The sequence below is a fragment of the Rhipicephalus microplus genome, chromosome X (genome assembly GCF_043290135.1).
Source record: "Rhipicephalus microplus isolate Deutch F79 chromosome X, USDA_Rmic, whole genome shotgun sequence".
In the NCBI taxonomy this organism is placed as follows: domain Eukaryota; kingdom Metazoa; phylum Arthropoda; class Arachnida; order Ixodida; family Ixodidae; genus Rhipicephalus; species Rhipicephalus microplus.
The window spans coordinates 36052505-36070490 of NC_134710.1; the positions used below are offsets into that span (position 1 = coordinate 36052505).

At 44.6% G+C, this 17986-nt stretch overlaps 1 protein-coding gene across 3 annotated transcripts in view; it reads left to right on the top strand.

Moving 5' to 3' along the window:
* Positions 1 to 17703, top strand: part of LOC119176610 (cyclin-dependent kinase 14) — a 153372-nt gene extending 135669 nt beyond the window's left edge. For all 3 annotated transcript variants that reach the window (XM_075876211.1, XM_075876212.1, XM_075876213.1), the window contains 2 exons: positions 10650 to 10740; positions 17135 to 17703. In XM_075876211.1, the coding sequence (XP_075732326.1) occupies positions 10650 to 10740; positions 17135 to 17232 (189 nt within the window). In that variant the 3' untranslated portion in view covers positions 17233 to 17703. The remainder of the gene's footprint in view (positions 1 to 10649; positions 10741 to 17134) is intronic.
* The last annotated feature ends 283 nt before the right edge of the window (positions 17704 to 17986 follow it).

Sequence of the window (17986 nt, forward strand, 5' to 3'; positions counted from 1 at the left end):
TGTATGACAAGATCTAAAACGACAATATTATCAGCAGCAGGGCCCTACTTACCGAGAAATTAAGGTAAATGCACAAGAATACATGCGCCGGAATAGGACATTCTCAAAATGATCCCGATGACGTCAGACAAACCACCTACAATTGATCACTAGTAATCAATCTAGCTGCACTAAATAAATAACATTCCATGCATCAAGAGACACACTAAAACGCTGCTTGTTCGTTTTTGTTTGAATTGTGGAAAGAATTACCGGACATTATAGGGGAATAACGCGAGTGGTTCAAAAATTCAATTTTTGCGTGGTTAAACTAGACAAGTCGTGCCACCTAGCGGGGCCCAGTTGATCCAACACATGCCTGCCATCTCGGAGCCAATGGTAGGAAAATGATCAATGGCTGTTGCTGCTGCCATGGCTCCCGCAGCTTCCACTCTGCTGCTACTAGTGTGGGCGGCCGCGCAGTAAAGCCGGGCAATGCTGTGCACGGCAACAGTGGCGTGACACGTTCCGATTCTTGAGGCAGGTAATTTAAAGTGCGCTAACCCAATGCGGATCACTAATACATGATTTTATTTCAAAATAGGTCCTTCCTTGGCACGAAAGTAACATTAGGACGTTTCTGGACCGCTATTTTAACAAGCAACGTCAACTTAATAGTTGCTTTTAGTGTCCCTATAAGGGACACAAAAGGCAAATAACAATTTCCATCAAAGTGAAAATTCAATGTTTGAGAGCATCTAAAACATCATTATTTTTAACAGTACTCTATAAAGCACTGCTGTTTCTTGATAAGTATACGTGATAAGTATGCTTATCTTGATAAGTATACTTATCAAGAAATCAAGGTAAATGTACGACACCGTAAGTACTACGAATGGGACATTTTGAAACTATCCCAATGATGTCAAAGGATCCAACCGCAATTAACCACTAGTGCCTAAACCAGTTTCTATGATAAAAATAATCTTCCGTGCATTACAGCATTTAATAAAATGGTGCTTCTTTGTTTATGTTTGATTCATGGGAAAAAAAAGAACTACTTGGTGTTACCCTGGGGAATGGTGCGAAAGGTGTTGAAGTTCTTTTTTCACCTAGTTAGATTACATATGTGGTGCCATCTAGCGGGCCCGACTTGAACTAGGCAAGCACAAAATTTTATTGCAGAAACGTCGTGCATTCTACCTCTGGCTGGAATGCGTTGCAGCGAAGCAATCGCGAATAGGTTGCTTTTTTAGTCTTTTTTTTTTTCTTAAAAACACTAGGCAAATACAAACACGTCTCTGATTGTGGTTGCACGAAGCATCACTAGGTGTCGACACCATCGTCAAGTAACCCTGCATTCCCACAACCTTTTGCGTATGTCAGCGGCCGCGCAGTAAAGGTGGGCAACGTTGGGCAAGGAAACTACTACATTATAGACTTTAAGAGCCCCAACGCCATGCAGACCTCTAAAATGCGATTCTATTTCAAAATAATCCTTTCCTTCGCACGAAAGTAGCACTACAAGATTTCTGGATTGATATTTTCTATCAGTGATGACTTAATATTAGCTTTTAGCGTTCCTTTGACACTGTCAGCATGCTGACGATGGGAATGTCTGCCAGATGCGATGAACAAAATGCATGATTACCAGAAATTCTACAATAGCAATGAACCCTAAAGTGACTTGCTCCTTAAACTCTTGCCACATACTCTATGAGCCTACATATTTAGTACCAAAACATGTAATTAAACAAGACTGCTATTGAAATTACAAGGTGTGACACCAAAACATGAGGGGAAAATACTGCAGTACCTTATTTCATGAATCCTAGCATGCACTGGTAAAAAATAAACATTCGTGTCTACTCATGTACTGTTTTCCGCCATTACATTATATAAACTGGCAAGCCTTCTGTTTCTTCTATATGGATTAAACTGACTCGCACTTGAATTAAAATTGTTGGTGATTGGATTAAACATAGTGACACTTGAATTAAACTCACTGGCACATGGCCTACCGTAAGTACTCCAATCTAACGCGCACCTTTTTTCCGGTTAAGCGAGTTCATAAATCGCATGCGCGTTAGAATCCAGTACGAAAAAAATGAATGCGGTCATTTTATTGCCAACGGCATTCCCAAAATGGCCACCCCCTACGTGCGTCGGCATGGCGCGTCGGCCATTTCTTCTATGTGTTTCCCATGTGCGGCACTTCGTACGTGTACTGAGGAGTTCGTCATCTTGTAGTGCATTAGCATCGACTGCATGGAAGGGCCGACTCCAAAAACTCGACGAGTGCACCACGATGCCGCTTTTAAAAGAAAAGTCATAGCGTGTGCCGAAACGGACGGAAATCGGGCCGCATCGCGGTCGTTCGGAGTTCCCGAAACGTGCGTGCGGGACTGGCGGAAACAAAAGTAGAATATTGTCGACAGCAAAGATTCACGCAAAGGCTTCAGTGGACCACAGCAGGGTCGGTTTTCGCAAATTGAAGAGCTGCTCGGCGAGTATGTGATTGAGCAGTGAGCGGCACAGCGGCCTGTGACGACAGAACTGCTCCAAGTGCAGGCTATGCAGTTAGCCTTAGAAAAAGGGCTAATGCGGAGACAGTTTAAAGCGAGCATGTGCTGGCTAACTAACTTTATGAAGAGGAAAGGCTTTTCCCTCCGAAGGCGAACGGGCATATGCCAAAAGTTGCCGGAGGAGTACGAAGAAAAGCACAGTTCTCAGAAGTTAGTCCTAAACTTGCGGCACAAACTACCTGCTTGGGCAAATCGGGAATGCCGATCAGACGCCTCTTTACTTCGGCATGCCTGGCACCACAACTGTCGAGAAGAAGGGGGCGAAGCAAGTTCACATGCTGACATCGGGCCACGGTAAAACTAGAGTGACGGCAATGCTCCATTGCACGTCGGATAGGCCCCGTACCTCATATTTTAACGGAAGATGCTCTCGAAAGGAGTTGTTTTCCCGAGTGGTGTGATCGTGCGGGTCAACGAGAAAAATGGGTGCGCGTTACAATCGATGTCTTACTTTTTTTTTTTTTTTCCATCGTGAAAACCGGGTGCGTGTTACAATCGAGGGCGCGGTAGAATCGAGTAAATACGGTATTTGTGCTGGCACTTGTGTTGGCTCTAGGATTAAAGTTTTGGCACATGGATTTAATAGTTTGGCACTTCGATTATTTCTGTGGCATGCGGATTATCTTAGCTGACACGTGCATTAAAGTGGGTGGGAAAACACGTAGTCATTCTGGCAAAGAGAAGTTTGCGTTTCGCGACTAAAATTTTATATTTGGCTGAGTGCTAATATCTGAATCTTTATTAAAATTTGTTGGAATGTTTGTTTTCTACCAAAATTCATCTATAAAGATGTATATACTTATGTATGCCAGAATTCAGCTTTCTTAAACATGCAAAAGTGCTGAATGTTACAAAAACGAACAAGTGTCAGTGGGTTGAACGCATATCTTCAGCAAAAGAGCTAATTTTAGGCTCAGCCCACCACTCTCTCATAGCTCTGAATCGTCTACATTTTTTTCTACAAACCATGTATTCATGCATGGCTATGAGCAGAGCTTATACTTTTCTTAGGTTGTGACCAACTATATTGCGAATTGGCAAACATATTTGTGATCTGGAAGGCAATGATATGCATTGTTGAGTACAGTGATAGTGTACTCAGCACAAGACAAATGACAGAAAGTGGGCACATGGTGTTTAAAAGAGCATGCATGCCACATGAAATGCCAGAAGAGCATGCCAGGTGCCAACTCACATCAGGGTACAAGGAGATTCAAGAAGAAAACTATGCATTAAGTTTATGATTGACAGTGAAGGCTAGAAGGCCAATTATGAAGTACGGCTTTCATCATTTTAAAATCATTGACACACATAACTTTCATCTATGCAACTCAAGATTAGGAATAATAGATGTTTCCATTATCATGGAGTTGGGCAATGCAAGCTGGGCCAACATACTGCATAGCACATATTATTGTTTTGAAAAGAGCCAGTGATTTCTGAGTCTTTTTTTACATGGGGTGGTAAATTTACCGCTGAATGCAGTGCACTAATATTTAGCTCACATATTCACTCTAGCATCTTCAGATCAACAATTTCTTAACATATCCTCAAAATTTTTGGAGGTCAGTTTAAGAAAGCTTTGGTTTAGTGTATTTAAGGGAGGCTTAAGATGAAATTGTCTCACTACAGATAAAAGGACCCACTTCTAGTGCCTATAACTTTTTTATTGTTTTGTATTTCTGCGTCAGAACACAGTGTATGAACAAGCCAGTTTACATTTAATTAATATTTTGATTTGCAATTACATCTATGAAACAGTAGAAACATCTCTTTCAAGATCTTGTGTAGAGGTATCAAGCTGCTGGGCACTGTTAGGCAATATCCGTGCCATTATGGGCACAAAAAATTGCATTAAGTTCCTAATCTTTTAAGATTTAATGCAATTTATGAGGCACGACCCGGGAAAGTCAACTGGCATTAACTTTAATGTCATTCATCAGCTGATGTCATTCATCAGCTGATGTCATTCATCAGCTGATGTCTTTGTCAGAACCCATTCGGCTGAGAAATGCATACTCTCAACACCAAAACTTGCGCAGTGCAACTAATATGAAACATTTCAAATGGCGTCGATTGTGCCAAAAATATTTTATACATTTGTTTTAAATCGTAGCTAGTTATTTCTCAGTTTCACTAAAGTGAAATTCACTTCGGAATTGCAACTACTTCGACATGACTGGTGCCTTGTCAAATTCTACACTTTAGATTGAACTTGCGATGGTCGAAGTTACTGTGGTAAATGGCAATGTTGTGAAAGACAGAAACAAACTCAAACTTATATGACCTGCAACGAGCAAGGTTGCGTAAAAACACAGGTTATTATTCGAGAAACGTTAGCCGCAACAAGCTGGTACAGGCAGGAACCCGGCAAGCACGAGCCACACACGGACGTCAATGTCTTCTTTCACGCTGGCACAGAGCTGGTGCCACTATGCTTCGGTACAATTACTCCCCGCGCAGAAAGGAGCCAACCTGGCGACCTAGAAAAAGGACACGACAAGGGGGTCATAGCACGGTTTGAGGCGTGATACGTGTACTGTTTCACGCCCACGGCAGCGTTGGTCCGAAGGTGGATCAATGGGCTCAACTTCATAGTTGACAGGAGATGTTTGCCGCACCACACGGTAGGGGCCATGGTATTTCGACGAAAGCTTCGGGGAAAGACCGGGAGGGGTAGACTGGACCCAGAGCCAAACCAGCATTCCTGGGTTATAGTGTACAGTAGACGCAGAGGAATCGTGGTCCGTTTTCTGGCGCCATTGGTCTTGTGCGGTAAATGAGGGAGCGAGTTGACGACACTCTTCGGCATAAGCAGCTGCTTCGGAAACAGGCGTCGCTTCGGAAACATCAGGCCTGTAAGGTAGAATGGTGTCCATGGAGCATGATGGCTCACGTCCGTACAGGAGGAAGAAAGGAGAAAAGCCAGTGGTTGTTTGTGGCGAAGAGTTGTACGCGTACGTGACAAAAGGGAGCACTTGGTCTCAATTAGTGTGGCCGTCAGAGGCGTACATGGCAAGCATATCTCCAAGGGTACGGTTAAAGCGTTCTGTCATGCCATTGGTTTGAGGATGGTATGCCGAGGATTTTCGATGGACATGTTTTGAGTAGCTCGTCAACGGCCTTCGAGAGAAACACGCGTCCACGGTCACTCAGTAATTCACGAGGTGCACCGTGTCGCAAAATGAGATGGTGAAGAAGAAAGGACGCAAAGTCTTTCGCAGTGGTAGCAGGCAGCGCAGATGTTTCAGCGTAGCGTGTTAAATGATCCACGGCGACGATAATCCACCGGTTGCCTCGAAGAGAGTTGGGTAGAGGACCATAAATATCAATTCCGACGTGGTCGAATGGTCTCGCTGGGCAGGTTAAGGGTTGCAAAGGGCCAGCAGTGCTGTGAGAAGGCGTCTTGCGTCGTTGACACGTGGTGCATGACCGAACGTACTGGCAAACGTGCCGATACATGCCGCGCCAGTAGTATCTTAGACGAAGGCGGGAGTAAGTCTTAAATACTCCAGCGTGGCCACACTGGGGGCCATCGTGAAAGGCAGTGCAGATGTCCGAACGCAAATGACGAGGGATGACAAGGAGCCACCTACGGCCGTCCATCACGTAATTGCGGCGATACAACAAGCCTTCACGGACAGCAAAGTGTCTTGCTTGACGAGAGAGGGAGCGTGAAGTCGTTTCTGACGAACTGTGAGAGAGGACGTCGAGCAAAGAATTGATCCAAGGATCCTTGCGCTGTTCGGATGGCATGTCAGTGGTGCTCAACGATGACGAATCGCAAATGGCAGTTGATTAGCAGGCAAGGTCAGGAGGCAGTGGAGAACGGGATAGTGCATCGGCGTCTGAATGTCTGCGTCCTGAGCGATAAATAACACGGATATCGTATTCCTGAAGGCGTAAAGCCCAACGAGCGAGGCGGCCAGTAGGATCTTTCATGGACGCTAACCAGCATAAGGCATGGTGATCTGTGACAACATCAAACTGGCGTCCGTAAAGGTAGGTGCGAAATTTTCCTATAGCCCAAATGATAGCCAAGCACTCCTTTTCCGTGACGGAATAGTTGGACTCTGCCTTCGTTAGTGTACGGCTGGCATAGGCGACAACGTACTCGTCGCAGCCATCCTTGCGTTGAACGAGAATGGCACCGAGGCCGACACCGCTTGCATCCGTGTGAATTTCAGTAGGTGCATTGGGATCGAAGTGGCGGAGAACTGGCGGAGACGTGAGTAGCCGGCGTAGCGCCGTGAATGCCTCATCGCAGTGGGAATTCCAGCCAGAGAGGTCCGCGCTACAGGAGAGAAGCTGAGTCAGAGGCGCAATTACAGAGGCAAAATTGCGAATGAAACGCCGAAAATAGGAACACAAGCCTACGAAACTACGAAGCTCCTTTAGGGTAGTAGGCTTGGGGTACTCGGCAACGGCACGCAGTTTGGCAGGGTCTGGCGATATTCCTTCTTTTGAAACGACGTGGCCGAGAATTGTGAGTTTGCGGGCGCCAAAACGACATTTCTTGAAGTTTAGTTGCAACCCGGCTGCCGTAAGGCACTGAAGAACTTGTTCCAGGCGGGAAAGATGAGTTTCGAAATTCGCCGAGAATACAACTATGTCGCCTAAATAGCAAAGACAGATGTGCCATTTAAGTCCCCTGAGGACACTGTTCATCATTCTTTCAAAAGTCGCAGGCGCATTGCAAAGACCGGAGGGCATTACATTAAATTCATATATGCCGTCAGGGGTCACAAACGCTGTTTTTGGACGGTCTGGTTCAGCCATTGGCACTTGCCAATATCCAGAGCGCAGATCCAGTGAAGAGAAAAACTCCGCACCTTGAAGGCAATCCAAGGCGTCATCAATGCATGGCAGGGGATAAACATCCTTGCGTGTGATGTTGTTTAGTCGACGATAATCCACGCAAAACCTGATGGAGCCATCCTTTTTTCGCACGAGGACCACTGGCGAAGCCCAAGGACTGTGTGAGTGCTGAATAACACCACGTTGCAGCATCTCGTCGACGTGTTGAGTGATGACGTCACGCTCAGCCTGTGAGACGCGGTAGGGGCGCTGACGAAGTGGAGTATGATGACCGGTGTCGATATGGTGAGCGACAACTGACGTGCGTCCCAAGGGAGGTTGTCCGTGGTCGAAGGAGGCGCGGAAACGGTCAAGTAGTTGAATGAGCTGATTGCGCTGGTCTTGCGTAAGGCCGGTGTCTACGCTGCGCAACAGAATGTCTTCGGCGCGGTGGCAGCTGTGACAGCATCCACGGACATCGGTGTCGTATCAGAACGGGCATCGAAAGGAAAGATGTCATCATAAGTGTCAAGACTCCTAATGCATTCGCCATGCAATTAGGTAGCGGGACAAGGGAACGGATTGCACACGTACACGGCACTGGAGCCATCGGCAAGTGTTATGACGGCAAACGGGACGACAAGGTTCCGGCGACGAGCGCATTCTTGTGACGGCATAAAGAGGGCAGTTGAATCGGAAACGGAGTTGCACAAAAGAGATACCGCGGCGACCGAAAAAGCAGAAATGACGTCAGTGGCGACGATCACCTTTTTGTGTGAGCGAGGGAGATCTATGGATGTCGTGCTGAATGGAAACAAAACGAGTTGAGCACGAGCGCAGTCAACAACCGCATGATTAGCGGAAAGAAAGTTCCATCCCAGGATGATTTCATGAGACGCATGCGGAAGGACGACAAATTCAACGATGTAAAGCACTCCTTGAATCACAACACGAGCAGTGCATGTGGCAGAAGGTTGGACGTGTTGCGAACTCGCTGTGCGTAAAGAAATTTCAACCAGTGGAGTCGTCACTTTGTTCAGTTTGCGGCATAACACTTCACTGATAATACAAATAGCGGCACCTGTGTCGACAAGAGCAGTTGTGGCTAAACCGTCCACAAACACAGCAATCTCGTTAGGGGGCGAAAGATGAGGCCTTGGAAATTTCGTCGGTGGCGCAGCTCTTGCCTCAGGAACTGCGACTGTTAGTTTTCCTCCTGGGCGTGGTTGGAACGACGAAGCATGGAGGAAGGAGACCGAAGATGGGGTGAAGGAGATCGACGTCGGCTGAAGTCTGGTCGACGTGAGCGGGCGTCATGTGAATCAGGTGTCACATGCGATTCTGATTGCCGAGGTATGTTGCCGGAATGCTGAACATCATTAAAATAGAATCCACGGCGACGACAGTAGCGCACGACATGTCCTGTAATACCACAGTTGTAGCACACGGGCCGGTTATCCGGAGTACGCCAAGAGTTTACAGGTGCTCGAGGTGGTGGAAAGGGCCGATTTACCGGATAAACCGAAACTGGTGACCTGTAGTAGTTGGTGGCTGGACTTTATGAAGGGAGTGGCGGTTGGGCAGGAGGTCGGCGGACGTCTTCTGCATAAGTCAGCGGTGCAGCCACTGATATTGGGGATGCGGGCGAAGGGAGAGCCTCGGCAACTTGCGTCTGAATAGCACGGCGAAGTGAGTGGTCCAGTGTTGTGGGGGTCTCGTTGATGGTGGCGACAAGAGAGAGCTGTCGAGCAACTTCCTCCCGGATGTACTGTTGAATTTGAGGCATTAACACGCTGTAGTCGGGGCCACTGTTTTTGCACTCCAAGGCCGAAATATCAGCTGTTTGCGTATTAGCGCGACGTGTAGAAATTCGTTGCTTGCGCAGCTCATCGAAACTTTGACATAGCTGAATCACGGCCGTGACGGTCTGTGGGTCTTTGGCCACAAGCATATGAAAAGCGTCGTCATCAATGCCTTTCATTATATTCTTTATTCTGTCAGCCTCTGTCATCCTGGCATCAACTCGCCTACAGAGGCTGATGACGTCCTCAATGTAGCTCGTGAAGCTCTCACCATTTCGCTGAAATCGTCCCCGCAGTCCCAGTTCAGCACGAAGCTTACGCATGGCTGGACGACCGAAAAACGAGGTGACGGCCTCTTTGAAAACCGACCAGGTGGGGATGTCGGCTTGGTGGTTGGTGAACCATAGGTTGGCCAAATCCGTCAAGTAGAAGATGACGTGAGTAAGCTTCGCAGGGTCATCCCACTTGTTAATCGTGCTGGCATGCTCGTACTCTGCCAGCCAGTCCTCGACATCTTGATCTTCAGTGCCGTTGTATACTGGTGGGTCACGCAGACGAAGTACACCAGAACACATGACAGGTGGCAGCGTGGAAGAGCCTTGTGGGGGATCGACATGCTCGGTCATCGCGGACTGAGATGGTAGCTTACGGCTGCAGAGCTTCAGGACGTTACCCAGCACCTCCACCAAATGCAACGAGCAAGGTTGCGTAAAAACACAGGTTATTATTCGAGAAACGTTAGCCGCAACAAGCTAGTACAGGCAGGAACCCGGCAAGCACGAGCCACACACGGACGTCAACGTCTTCTTTCACGCTGGCACAGAGCTGGCGCCACTATGCTTCGGTACAGACCATAATATGCTTACTTCTATGTTTCACAATTTCATAAATAAACGGAAGAGTAAATTCTTAAATGCATGTTTATACTTTATTATTTTCCTAAAATTGCTCTCTTGAAAAGTTACTGTTCAAACACCATCAGGTCAAATTCCATTAAATTTAGACGTGTTGCAGCTTGGCCAACAGAAATGTCATTGAAGAACTGAGTACCTCAACTACTGAATGCCATTTTTTTTCCTATGTGGCATGGATATAATTCTTACTATCAAATTTTATATATTGCCAGAAAATTACATTCTCATTATTGCTACTTGTAATCAAGGCAGCCTACATTAACAAGCGGGTCGTAAGTCAGTTATAAGTTAGTTAGCATAAGGTCTATGTTAGCAACTTTGTATAAGTTAACAAGCTGGTCTTTTAGAATTTTACCAGAATATTAAAAGTTTGCTTTGAATAAATTGTAAGTTAAGGCTCTCTTTTGGAGTGGAAAGTGCTATATTTTAATTGCAATTTATATTCACATCTGCTATGTAAGAGAAGTCTGTTCTGACTAGAATACTGTCACATTTCATCATTGTTGTGCCAGTGCCTTTCTATGTTTTGTGTAATTATACTTGCTATTATAATTGTTTTTTCTCAATTTCAGCTTCAGCCACAAAACAGGATCTCAGCTGTGGATGCTATGCGGCACAGCTATTTTGCAGACATGCCTCCCAAGGTGTATGATCTCCCTGACCGTGAGTACTATGGTTGTTGTCACATATTGCAAGTTTATTTTGGTGAGCCGTGTTTGGGCATTGCAAAGTTACATTTGGTGAGCACTGTTTGTGCTTGGGCCATGTGAAGAAGGCTAGTGAAGTAGACAATGTGTGTTTAGATGAGGAATGCTATGAAAGCTATCTGATAGTTCAGCCCTAGGTCTCATTAAGAAGCAACTGGCAGTATTAAATGAACTCGTTTTACTTTAGACAGAGTCCCTTCTCGCTGTTTCATATACAAGGGGCCATACATGCCTGCTCTTGAAAGCCCCACCAGCTCTCGGACCATGCTGAGGAACATGCTGTGCATATGGGTAATTCCTAAGTGAAATGTTTGCTAAATATGCAGTCAATGCAGATTGGCCTCAGTAGTGAAAAGGCTTATAATCTATTGCAGTCTGGTTCCTTCTAAAACAAATTCTAGAGGATGAAGAGGTGGAAGAAGTTTAGGAGAGGGCAAGTCGTGGGATCGAATCTCGGCTGTGGCGGCTGCATTTCCGATGAAGGCGGAAATGTTGTAGGCCCGTGTGCTCAGATTTGGGTGCACGTTAAAGAACCCCAGGTGGTTGAAATTTCCGGAACCCTCCACTACGGCATCTCTAATAATCATATAGTGGTTTTGGGACGTTAAACCCCACATATCAATCATCGATCAAGTTCAGGAGAGGGTCATGTGTCTTAGTGAACACAAAAATTATGTTAAGGGGCCCAATATTTCATTGGAACCCCCAAGGCTTAATACAGTTCGAAATGCGGCAGTTACTGAATCTCTATCTTAAGGGGAGATACAACTCGAAAAATGGAAGTTCTTTTCCGAAGTTTTTTGTTTCTTCACAAATTGTCACAAGTTTAGCTTGTCTACTCTCATGAGAACAAAAATCAAGGTAGTAGTTAAACTTGATGTAGATTAAAATTACCTTTAAAAAGCACAAGGTGGCTATTAAAAACTAAAAAAAAAAAGCTCATTGTGTGGAGTCCCCTAGAAATTGTCACCTGGCATCTTGCCATTGAATTTTGCATGAGGAGTTCAACGAAGCAGCATGCTCAAAATAACCATAATTTACAAGCTCTCATAATGAATGAAATTATTTAAAAAAGCATATATTTGCCACACAGGTGAGCTTTTATTTCTACATTTTAAACATTTATCTTAAGATGCTATTTTGTGCAACTTCTTGAGTTGGGACATGTTGTTTCTGGTACATCTGATGGCAACATCGGGATGAAATTTTTGCTACGCATTCTTTAACATGTGAAGAGTGCTATTATCTATCTCCTTTAGAACATGGTATCTCTTATATAGTTATGAACATAGTTATGAACTTAAATTAAGCAATTAGTATGGACTGAGAATTATAAAACTTGTCATATCACAATTTTTCTTGTTCGTTTAAATGTTTTATACACGCTTTTTTAATTGCTGTTTGCATTCTACTGTTCACTTGGAGCACTATTAGCCATTAATGGCTCATAATTATAAAGGTGCAGGGGCTGGAGAAGTCTGTCCAAAAAGAGCTAAATTTTGCACATTGTCATGGTATAAACGAAAACTATGCAACTGTTTACATATTTGAAATTAGCATAAACACTCACGTAAAGAGCAGGAAAAATTTCATGCCCCTGGCTGCAGATTAAAGAAACTTTTTATAACACGAAAGTGTTTCATGTCGGGGGTCTACTATGGTTCCATGACATATTTCTATCATGAATATGACCTTGTAAAATATTTCCTAACAAATAGCAATGGAAAAAAATGAGAAGGAAAAGTTCCGCATCGGGCCATCGAACCAGCAACCTCGCGCTGCTCAGTGCGCGACACTAACTAACCAGCCACCGAGCGAGCCTTCTCCAACATGTTAACAGTGAGCCATTAAATATATGCCTTGTAACGCTGGCGGTCCTCAGATCTCGGCAATTTCCGTGCGTTTTCGTCATCAGTAGTGAGATGGCACGACGGACACGCATTGAGGCCAAGTGTGAACGCCCCGGTCGTCATGCTGCACCACCCTGCACGTAGCTGTGCGCGTGCGCCTTCACATGGCATTGTGAAAGTGTGTATAGGTGTTCTGTAGTGTGGTAGCTCACTCGTGCACGTGCCTATCTTGGGATTTCGCGCGCTTTTTACCTCTTGTGCTTCCAGCGCAATTTTGCTTTGCAGTTACAGTAGTTGAAGCACCAAAGTCACTTCGCTTGCTGCCGAGGATGCGTTTACGAAAGAAGCGCGTTACTCACACGCAAAAAAGGAAGAATTGTGACCGTTGTTCGTTCTCATCCTGTGTATACCTGTGTGTTCATTTCGTGCGTCATTTTTTCTGTTTGAGCAGTCTGCTTTAAGTGTCGAGCTATCACAGCTTGTCCACGCTCGTCCTGTGTATGCTCATTTCGTGTGTGCTTTCTTCTTGAGGTGCGTGCCATCATAGCTGCGTGCCATCATAGCTTTCTTCATAGCTGCGTGCCATTCTTCACGTGATTTTGCAATTTTTTACTGTAGCATTCATTTCTTCACCCTTGTGACAAAACAATGTACAATGAATGCTCGACTACCTCTGCAAGGACACGTTTCACTTTCGTGTTATAGCGACTTCTAAAAAGTGGGATCAACCACGTTTTTTGAGTTGCATGTCCCCTTGAGTAACCTCAATGCCTTGAAGAATAGCTTATAATGGCAATGATCTTTTAAAAAGTCAAGTAAAATTTTAAAAACATGGACAGACAAACAGACTCTTAAATTTTGCACTGCTTTTCTCAAAATCATGTACAGCCAACTAACCAGCCACCACCTCCTAAGTAAGGTCACAATTATAAGCAGTATTGTGAAACTGTGCAACAAATAGCTTTTACTTTGCAGAATCTAAAATAATATTTGTAAGACCTGGATGGTATAGCACTGCATAAAATCCTAAGCAGTTGATGAAAGCTGGCCTTCGTGTGTCTTGGTTTAAGTTTGCTTTGATTCGATGCAGCCCCAGATCTCAATTAGCTGTGATCAAAGCTAGCTAAACTTATTCTTGATAAGTAGGTAAGACGGGGATTTTATTGGCATCGATGAAATCGTACTTTCATCTGGAAAGCTGTAGATCCAGGTCTTATCACTAGCCACACATTGGCCAAAAAAGTTGAACCAAAATTTGTTGATGAAGTGGAAAATTCTTCTGGTCTTAGCTTATTCTGACCTCCAGCATCAGCTGTAGATACCATGGCTGTTTTCGCTACCAAGAAGAAAATAAAATTAGACCCGTATCTGCATGTCTCACTGCAAATGTCGTCGAAAGAAGATAGCCTTCTGTCTGGAGTGTGTGAATAAAAGGTTTATTTGATGTTCTGCACAAGAAAACGGCGAATGGGATTCTGGAGGCGCTGCATGAGACATGAGCGCCACCTGGCAGTAATCATGGAAAACGAAAGGATCTGTGCACGGCCTCCAATATAGTGAGTGCGCGGCCTCCAATATAGTGAGTGCGCGGCGTGAGCGCGCCATCTCGGAGGTCATAGTTTGTAGAATGCAAGAGCATAGGTAGGTGGCAGCACCGTATCATATTAGCAAAGGGTAGAAAACAACCACCTTTTTGTGCATAGCGTCGCATTATGAGCGCACTGTTATAAACGCTACAGTCCTTAGAATTACTTACGTATACCTTTTCTAGTATAAAAAGACAAGCCACAGAATATTCACGTGTTGATTTTGTGCCCCAGATATGTGCAATATTTGCTTTTTAATCGACTATGTGCACAAGTATGAATGTAGAAACCAGATCAAAATTGGTGGGCCTTGAGGAAGTGATTGATATTTAGCCTAGTAGCTGAATCATTTCGGTTGACAGACAAGTCGACAGACAGACAGGCCAAAATTTTTGCTTTGAGGTATCCCAAGGAAGGCTATCGTCTTTAAAACCTAGAATGAAACACACACACAGAAGTGTTTGTCTGTTTTCTTCTTGTCCTTGCGTCAAATCTCATGTTGCTTCTTGGCATTGCAAGCGATCATAAAGTGATGCCGTCTAGCCCCCACAGCAGCTTTACTAGTGATAGGTAGCATTTCTAAATTGTTGCAGGCCTTCAAAGGCGCAAAATAATGCTTTTCATGAAATAAGAACACTGAGAGTTTGAACTAGAGAAACAATACAGTGAAACAATGCAGTGAACAGTGAAACAATGCACGCGCCGAAAACGAAGAATGAACGACACGGATAGCGCGGAAAACTATTGGTAAAGTGTTCTTCACATGCAGTATGGCCCCACAATCTGATGCTAACTAAAAGTGTGGCACTGCCAATGTAAAAGTGGTTTTCTTTTTTTGTTGTTGTTGTTTTTGGTTTTGAGGGAGGGGCAGACACATTCGCGCATGTGCCTGCAGCAGCAATAACGGCGGCAACACAGACTCGTGGGGTGCAGGTCCGCCTGCCCGCCTCGCGCACACCAGCGCACAGTGCTCGCTCTCGCATGAAAGTGTCCTTAGCAAAAATTCGTTATATGAAGGTTGTCTCCCGCTGTTACATTGTTACATAGAGTTCGCAAGTACATGTGCTTCTATGGAGTAATGGCTGGGAATAGAAAACTTCATATTAACGTTGAATTCGTTATATTAGGGTTTGTTATATGGGGAGCAAAAATACATGCAAGTGGGGTGCATAGTGTGCACCAGTAATGCACTGTAGTCTTTGCAGTGTACCACAGCTGTGTTTGGGTTTTCCTGCCACAACTTTCTGAGAAATGGAGTGATTATAATTTCCCGAATTTTTCGTAGTGCGCATCTTGATTTACTTGCAAATGGCAGCAAGCGCAGACCTGACTGTGCCCCATGCCCTGTCAGGGTGCAAACCAAATACAGTGGAATCCCAATCAAACACCTTTCAGGAGACCACACAAAACCGTCATTGATTGATATGTGGGGTTTAACGTCCCAAAACCACTATATGATTATGAGAGACGACGTAGTGGAGGGCTTCAGAAATTTCGACCACCTGGGGTTCTTTAACGTGCACCCAAATCTGAGCACACGGGCCTACAACATTTCCGCCTCCATCGGAAATGGAGCCGCCACAGCCGGGATTCGAACCCGCGCCCTGCGGGTCGGCAGCCGAGTACCTTAGCCACTAGACCACTGCGGCGGGGCCACACAAAACCGTCATATGATTGGGGTGTTGTATAATTGAAAAATTATAGAAATACAGAATACAGGCAGTAACGCTCAGCCTTTCACAAAAAACAGGTACAGACTCCCTAAATAAGCCCACTACACGACTCTAAGGAAAGTAGATTAAAAAATTCTTGCCAATGGCTGCATTACTTAGTTGAAGCAGGTGCAAGCGATTCGGTATTCTCAACTTTAAAAAATCAAACCCAACACACACTTTTTTCCCGATATATTGAGTCAAAAATTGCCCATGCATGAAATTGAAACTGAAACCGCATTGCCAACAGCCTCCTATTCGAAGAGTTAGACTCAGTGTCATTGCCATCACATAATTGTGATGGAGTGCGAGTTCACAAGGTTGTGTAGAATGCCCGTTTTATGGAATGCCTTCGTGCTCAACTGAGCTGCTCGCATTGTAATTTGTTGCCTTGTGATGTGCAGCAAGTGAAGTCCCGCTGTTTTAATAAACGTTGACGTCAAGTGAAAGTTATTTTGCTCATTGAAAACTGCTGCATCGCGCCCTTCTGCATGCTCAAGTGTCACAAAGCGAAGCATGAGATCAGCTGTACGTCGGCCAGAGAAAGTTTCCCTGATCAAAAACATTACATTATCAGGGTCTGAAAAATGAGCTTTTCGGCCAGGTGAAGCTGCTCTGGATAGGTATTCTCTAGGTAACGACCCTGCGTAAGCACGTGATTGAGGCAGATGCAGAAGTGCATGAGCTGCCAGGAAAACAAATTTTCCCTTCTAAGAAGACATCCTGTCTCGAGCTCTACTTTTGAATCATCAACCTAAGGGAAGACAATTTCATATTTTGCACTCTTGACTATTTGGTCAACGTTCAATGCGAGTCGAGGTGTTTTTTTTTTTTTTTTTCGACAGAATTGTGAAATCGTTGTAGGATGCGGGGTTGGCATAAAACTGTGTCTCATAACCAAGGTTTTCAATACATCGTGTCTATGGGGATTTATCCAGGACCAAATCGGTCTGTTGCAAAATGCAGGTGCTTGAGAAACCGGGGGACGTATAATAGAAGTTCCTCCGTATTCCTTTTGTGACTCCATGCATATGGTGCTCTAGTTTGAACATATTCAGTATAGAAAAGTATTTCAAAGAAAAAGGTCTCTGCAATATCCCGGGAACGTTACAGTGTAGTTTTACAGTATGCAGAAATGAACTCCTATGTTACTGACATGTAATTTGGTTTTGTTTTTCCCCTTCCCATCCTTCTTTCCACAGAGGCCTCTATATTTACAGTTCCTGGTTGCAAACTTAGTCCTGAGACTTACAATCTCCCCATGTCTGTGATCAAGGCAGCGGCCAAACTGCGATGTTAGCTGTGATAGAATGTCTGCATAGGCACCCAGTCTCCACCACCTGGGCGTCAGCACCACAATAGTCACGCCCTTGGGTCACTTTGTTGAAACGTTGACAGGTTTATCCCTGGAGCGCTTTTTTCATTCCTGCCAACCGAATGGGGCAAACAGAAAAGCAGAAACAGCTCGTCCACTGAACTCAAAAGTTTTATGAGTGTCATTGTGGTCTTGTTGATTGCCTGCTGAAAACATTTTTAAAGAGGTAACTTATTTAAAGACTGCCGTGGCTTGCCAATGTGTGTGCATTTGTGTGACTGTGTGCTGAGTGTGTTTTGATGTGTGAGCATGTGTTTGTGTTAGTGCAAGCTGACGAATCGCCCATTTCTCTTCCCGTTGTGGGATATGTCTAGGGTGATCACATAAGTGTTTACATCATGCAGTAAATGTCACTTCCTGCCAACTGCAGAGTAGAAAATGTGTAACAGTTACAAGCTTTGTTTGCGTCCCACTTACTCGATGCTTGTTGTCGTGAGCCTAGAATTTATCATCTATTGCTATTTGTTTGTTTTTATCACAGAGCACAAAGAAAAAACAAAAGCAAAAAAAGTTGTCTGTAGTCTTTTCTGATACACAAGCAATTCTTTGTAGGTGTTGGTGCAAACAGCATGGCTCTTGAGTTTTTTTGTGTGTTTCCCCCCTTATATTTAAGTCCTTGGTGCTAAAGTCTGGACTTGAGGCGTTTGTGTGGCTTTGTCATGCATTTTCTAAAATGGAA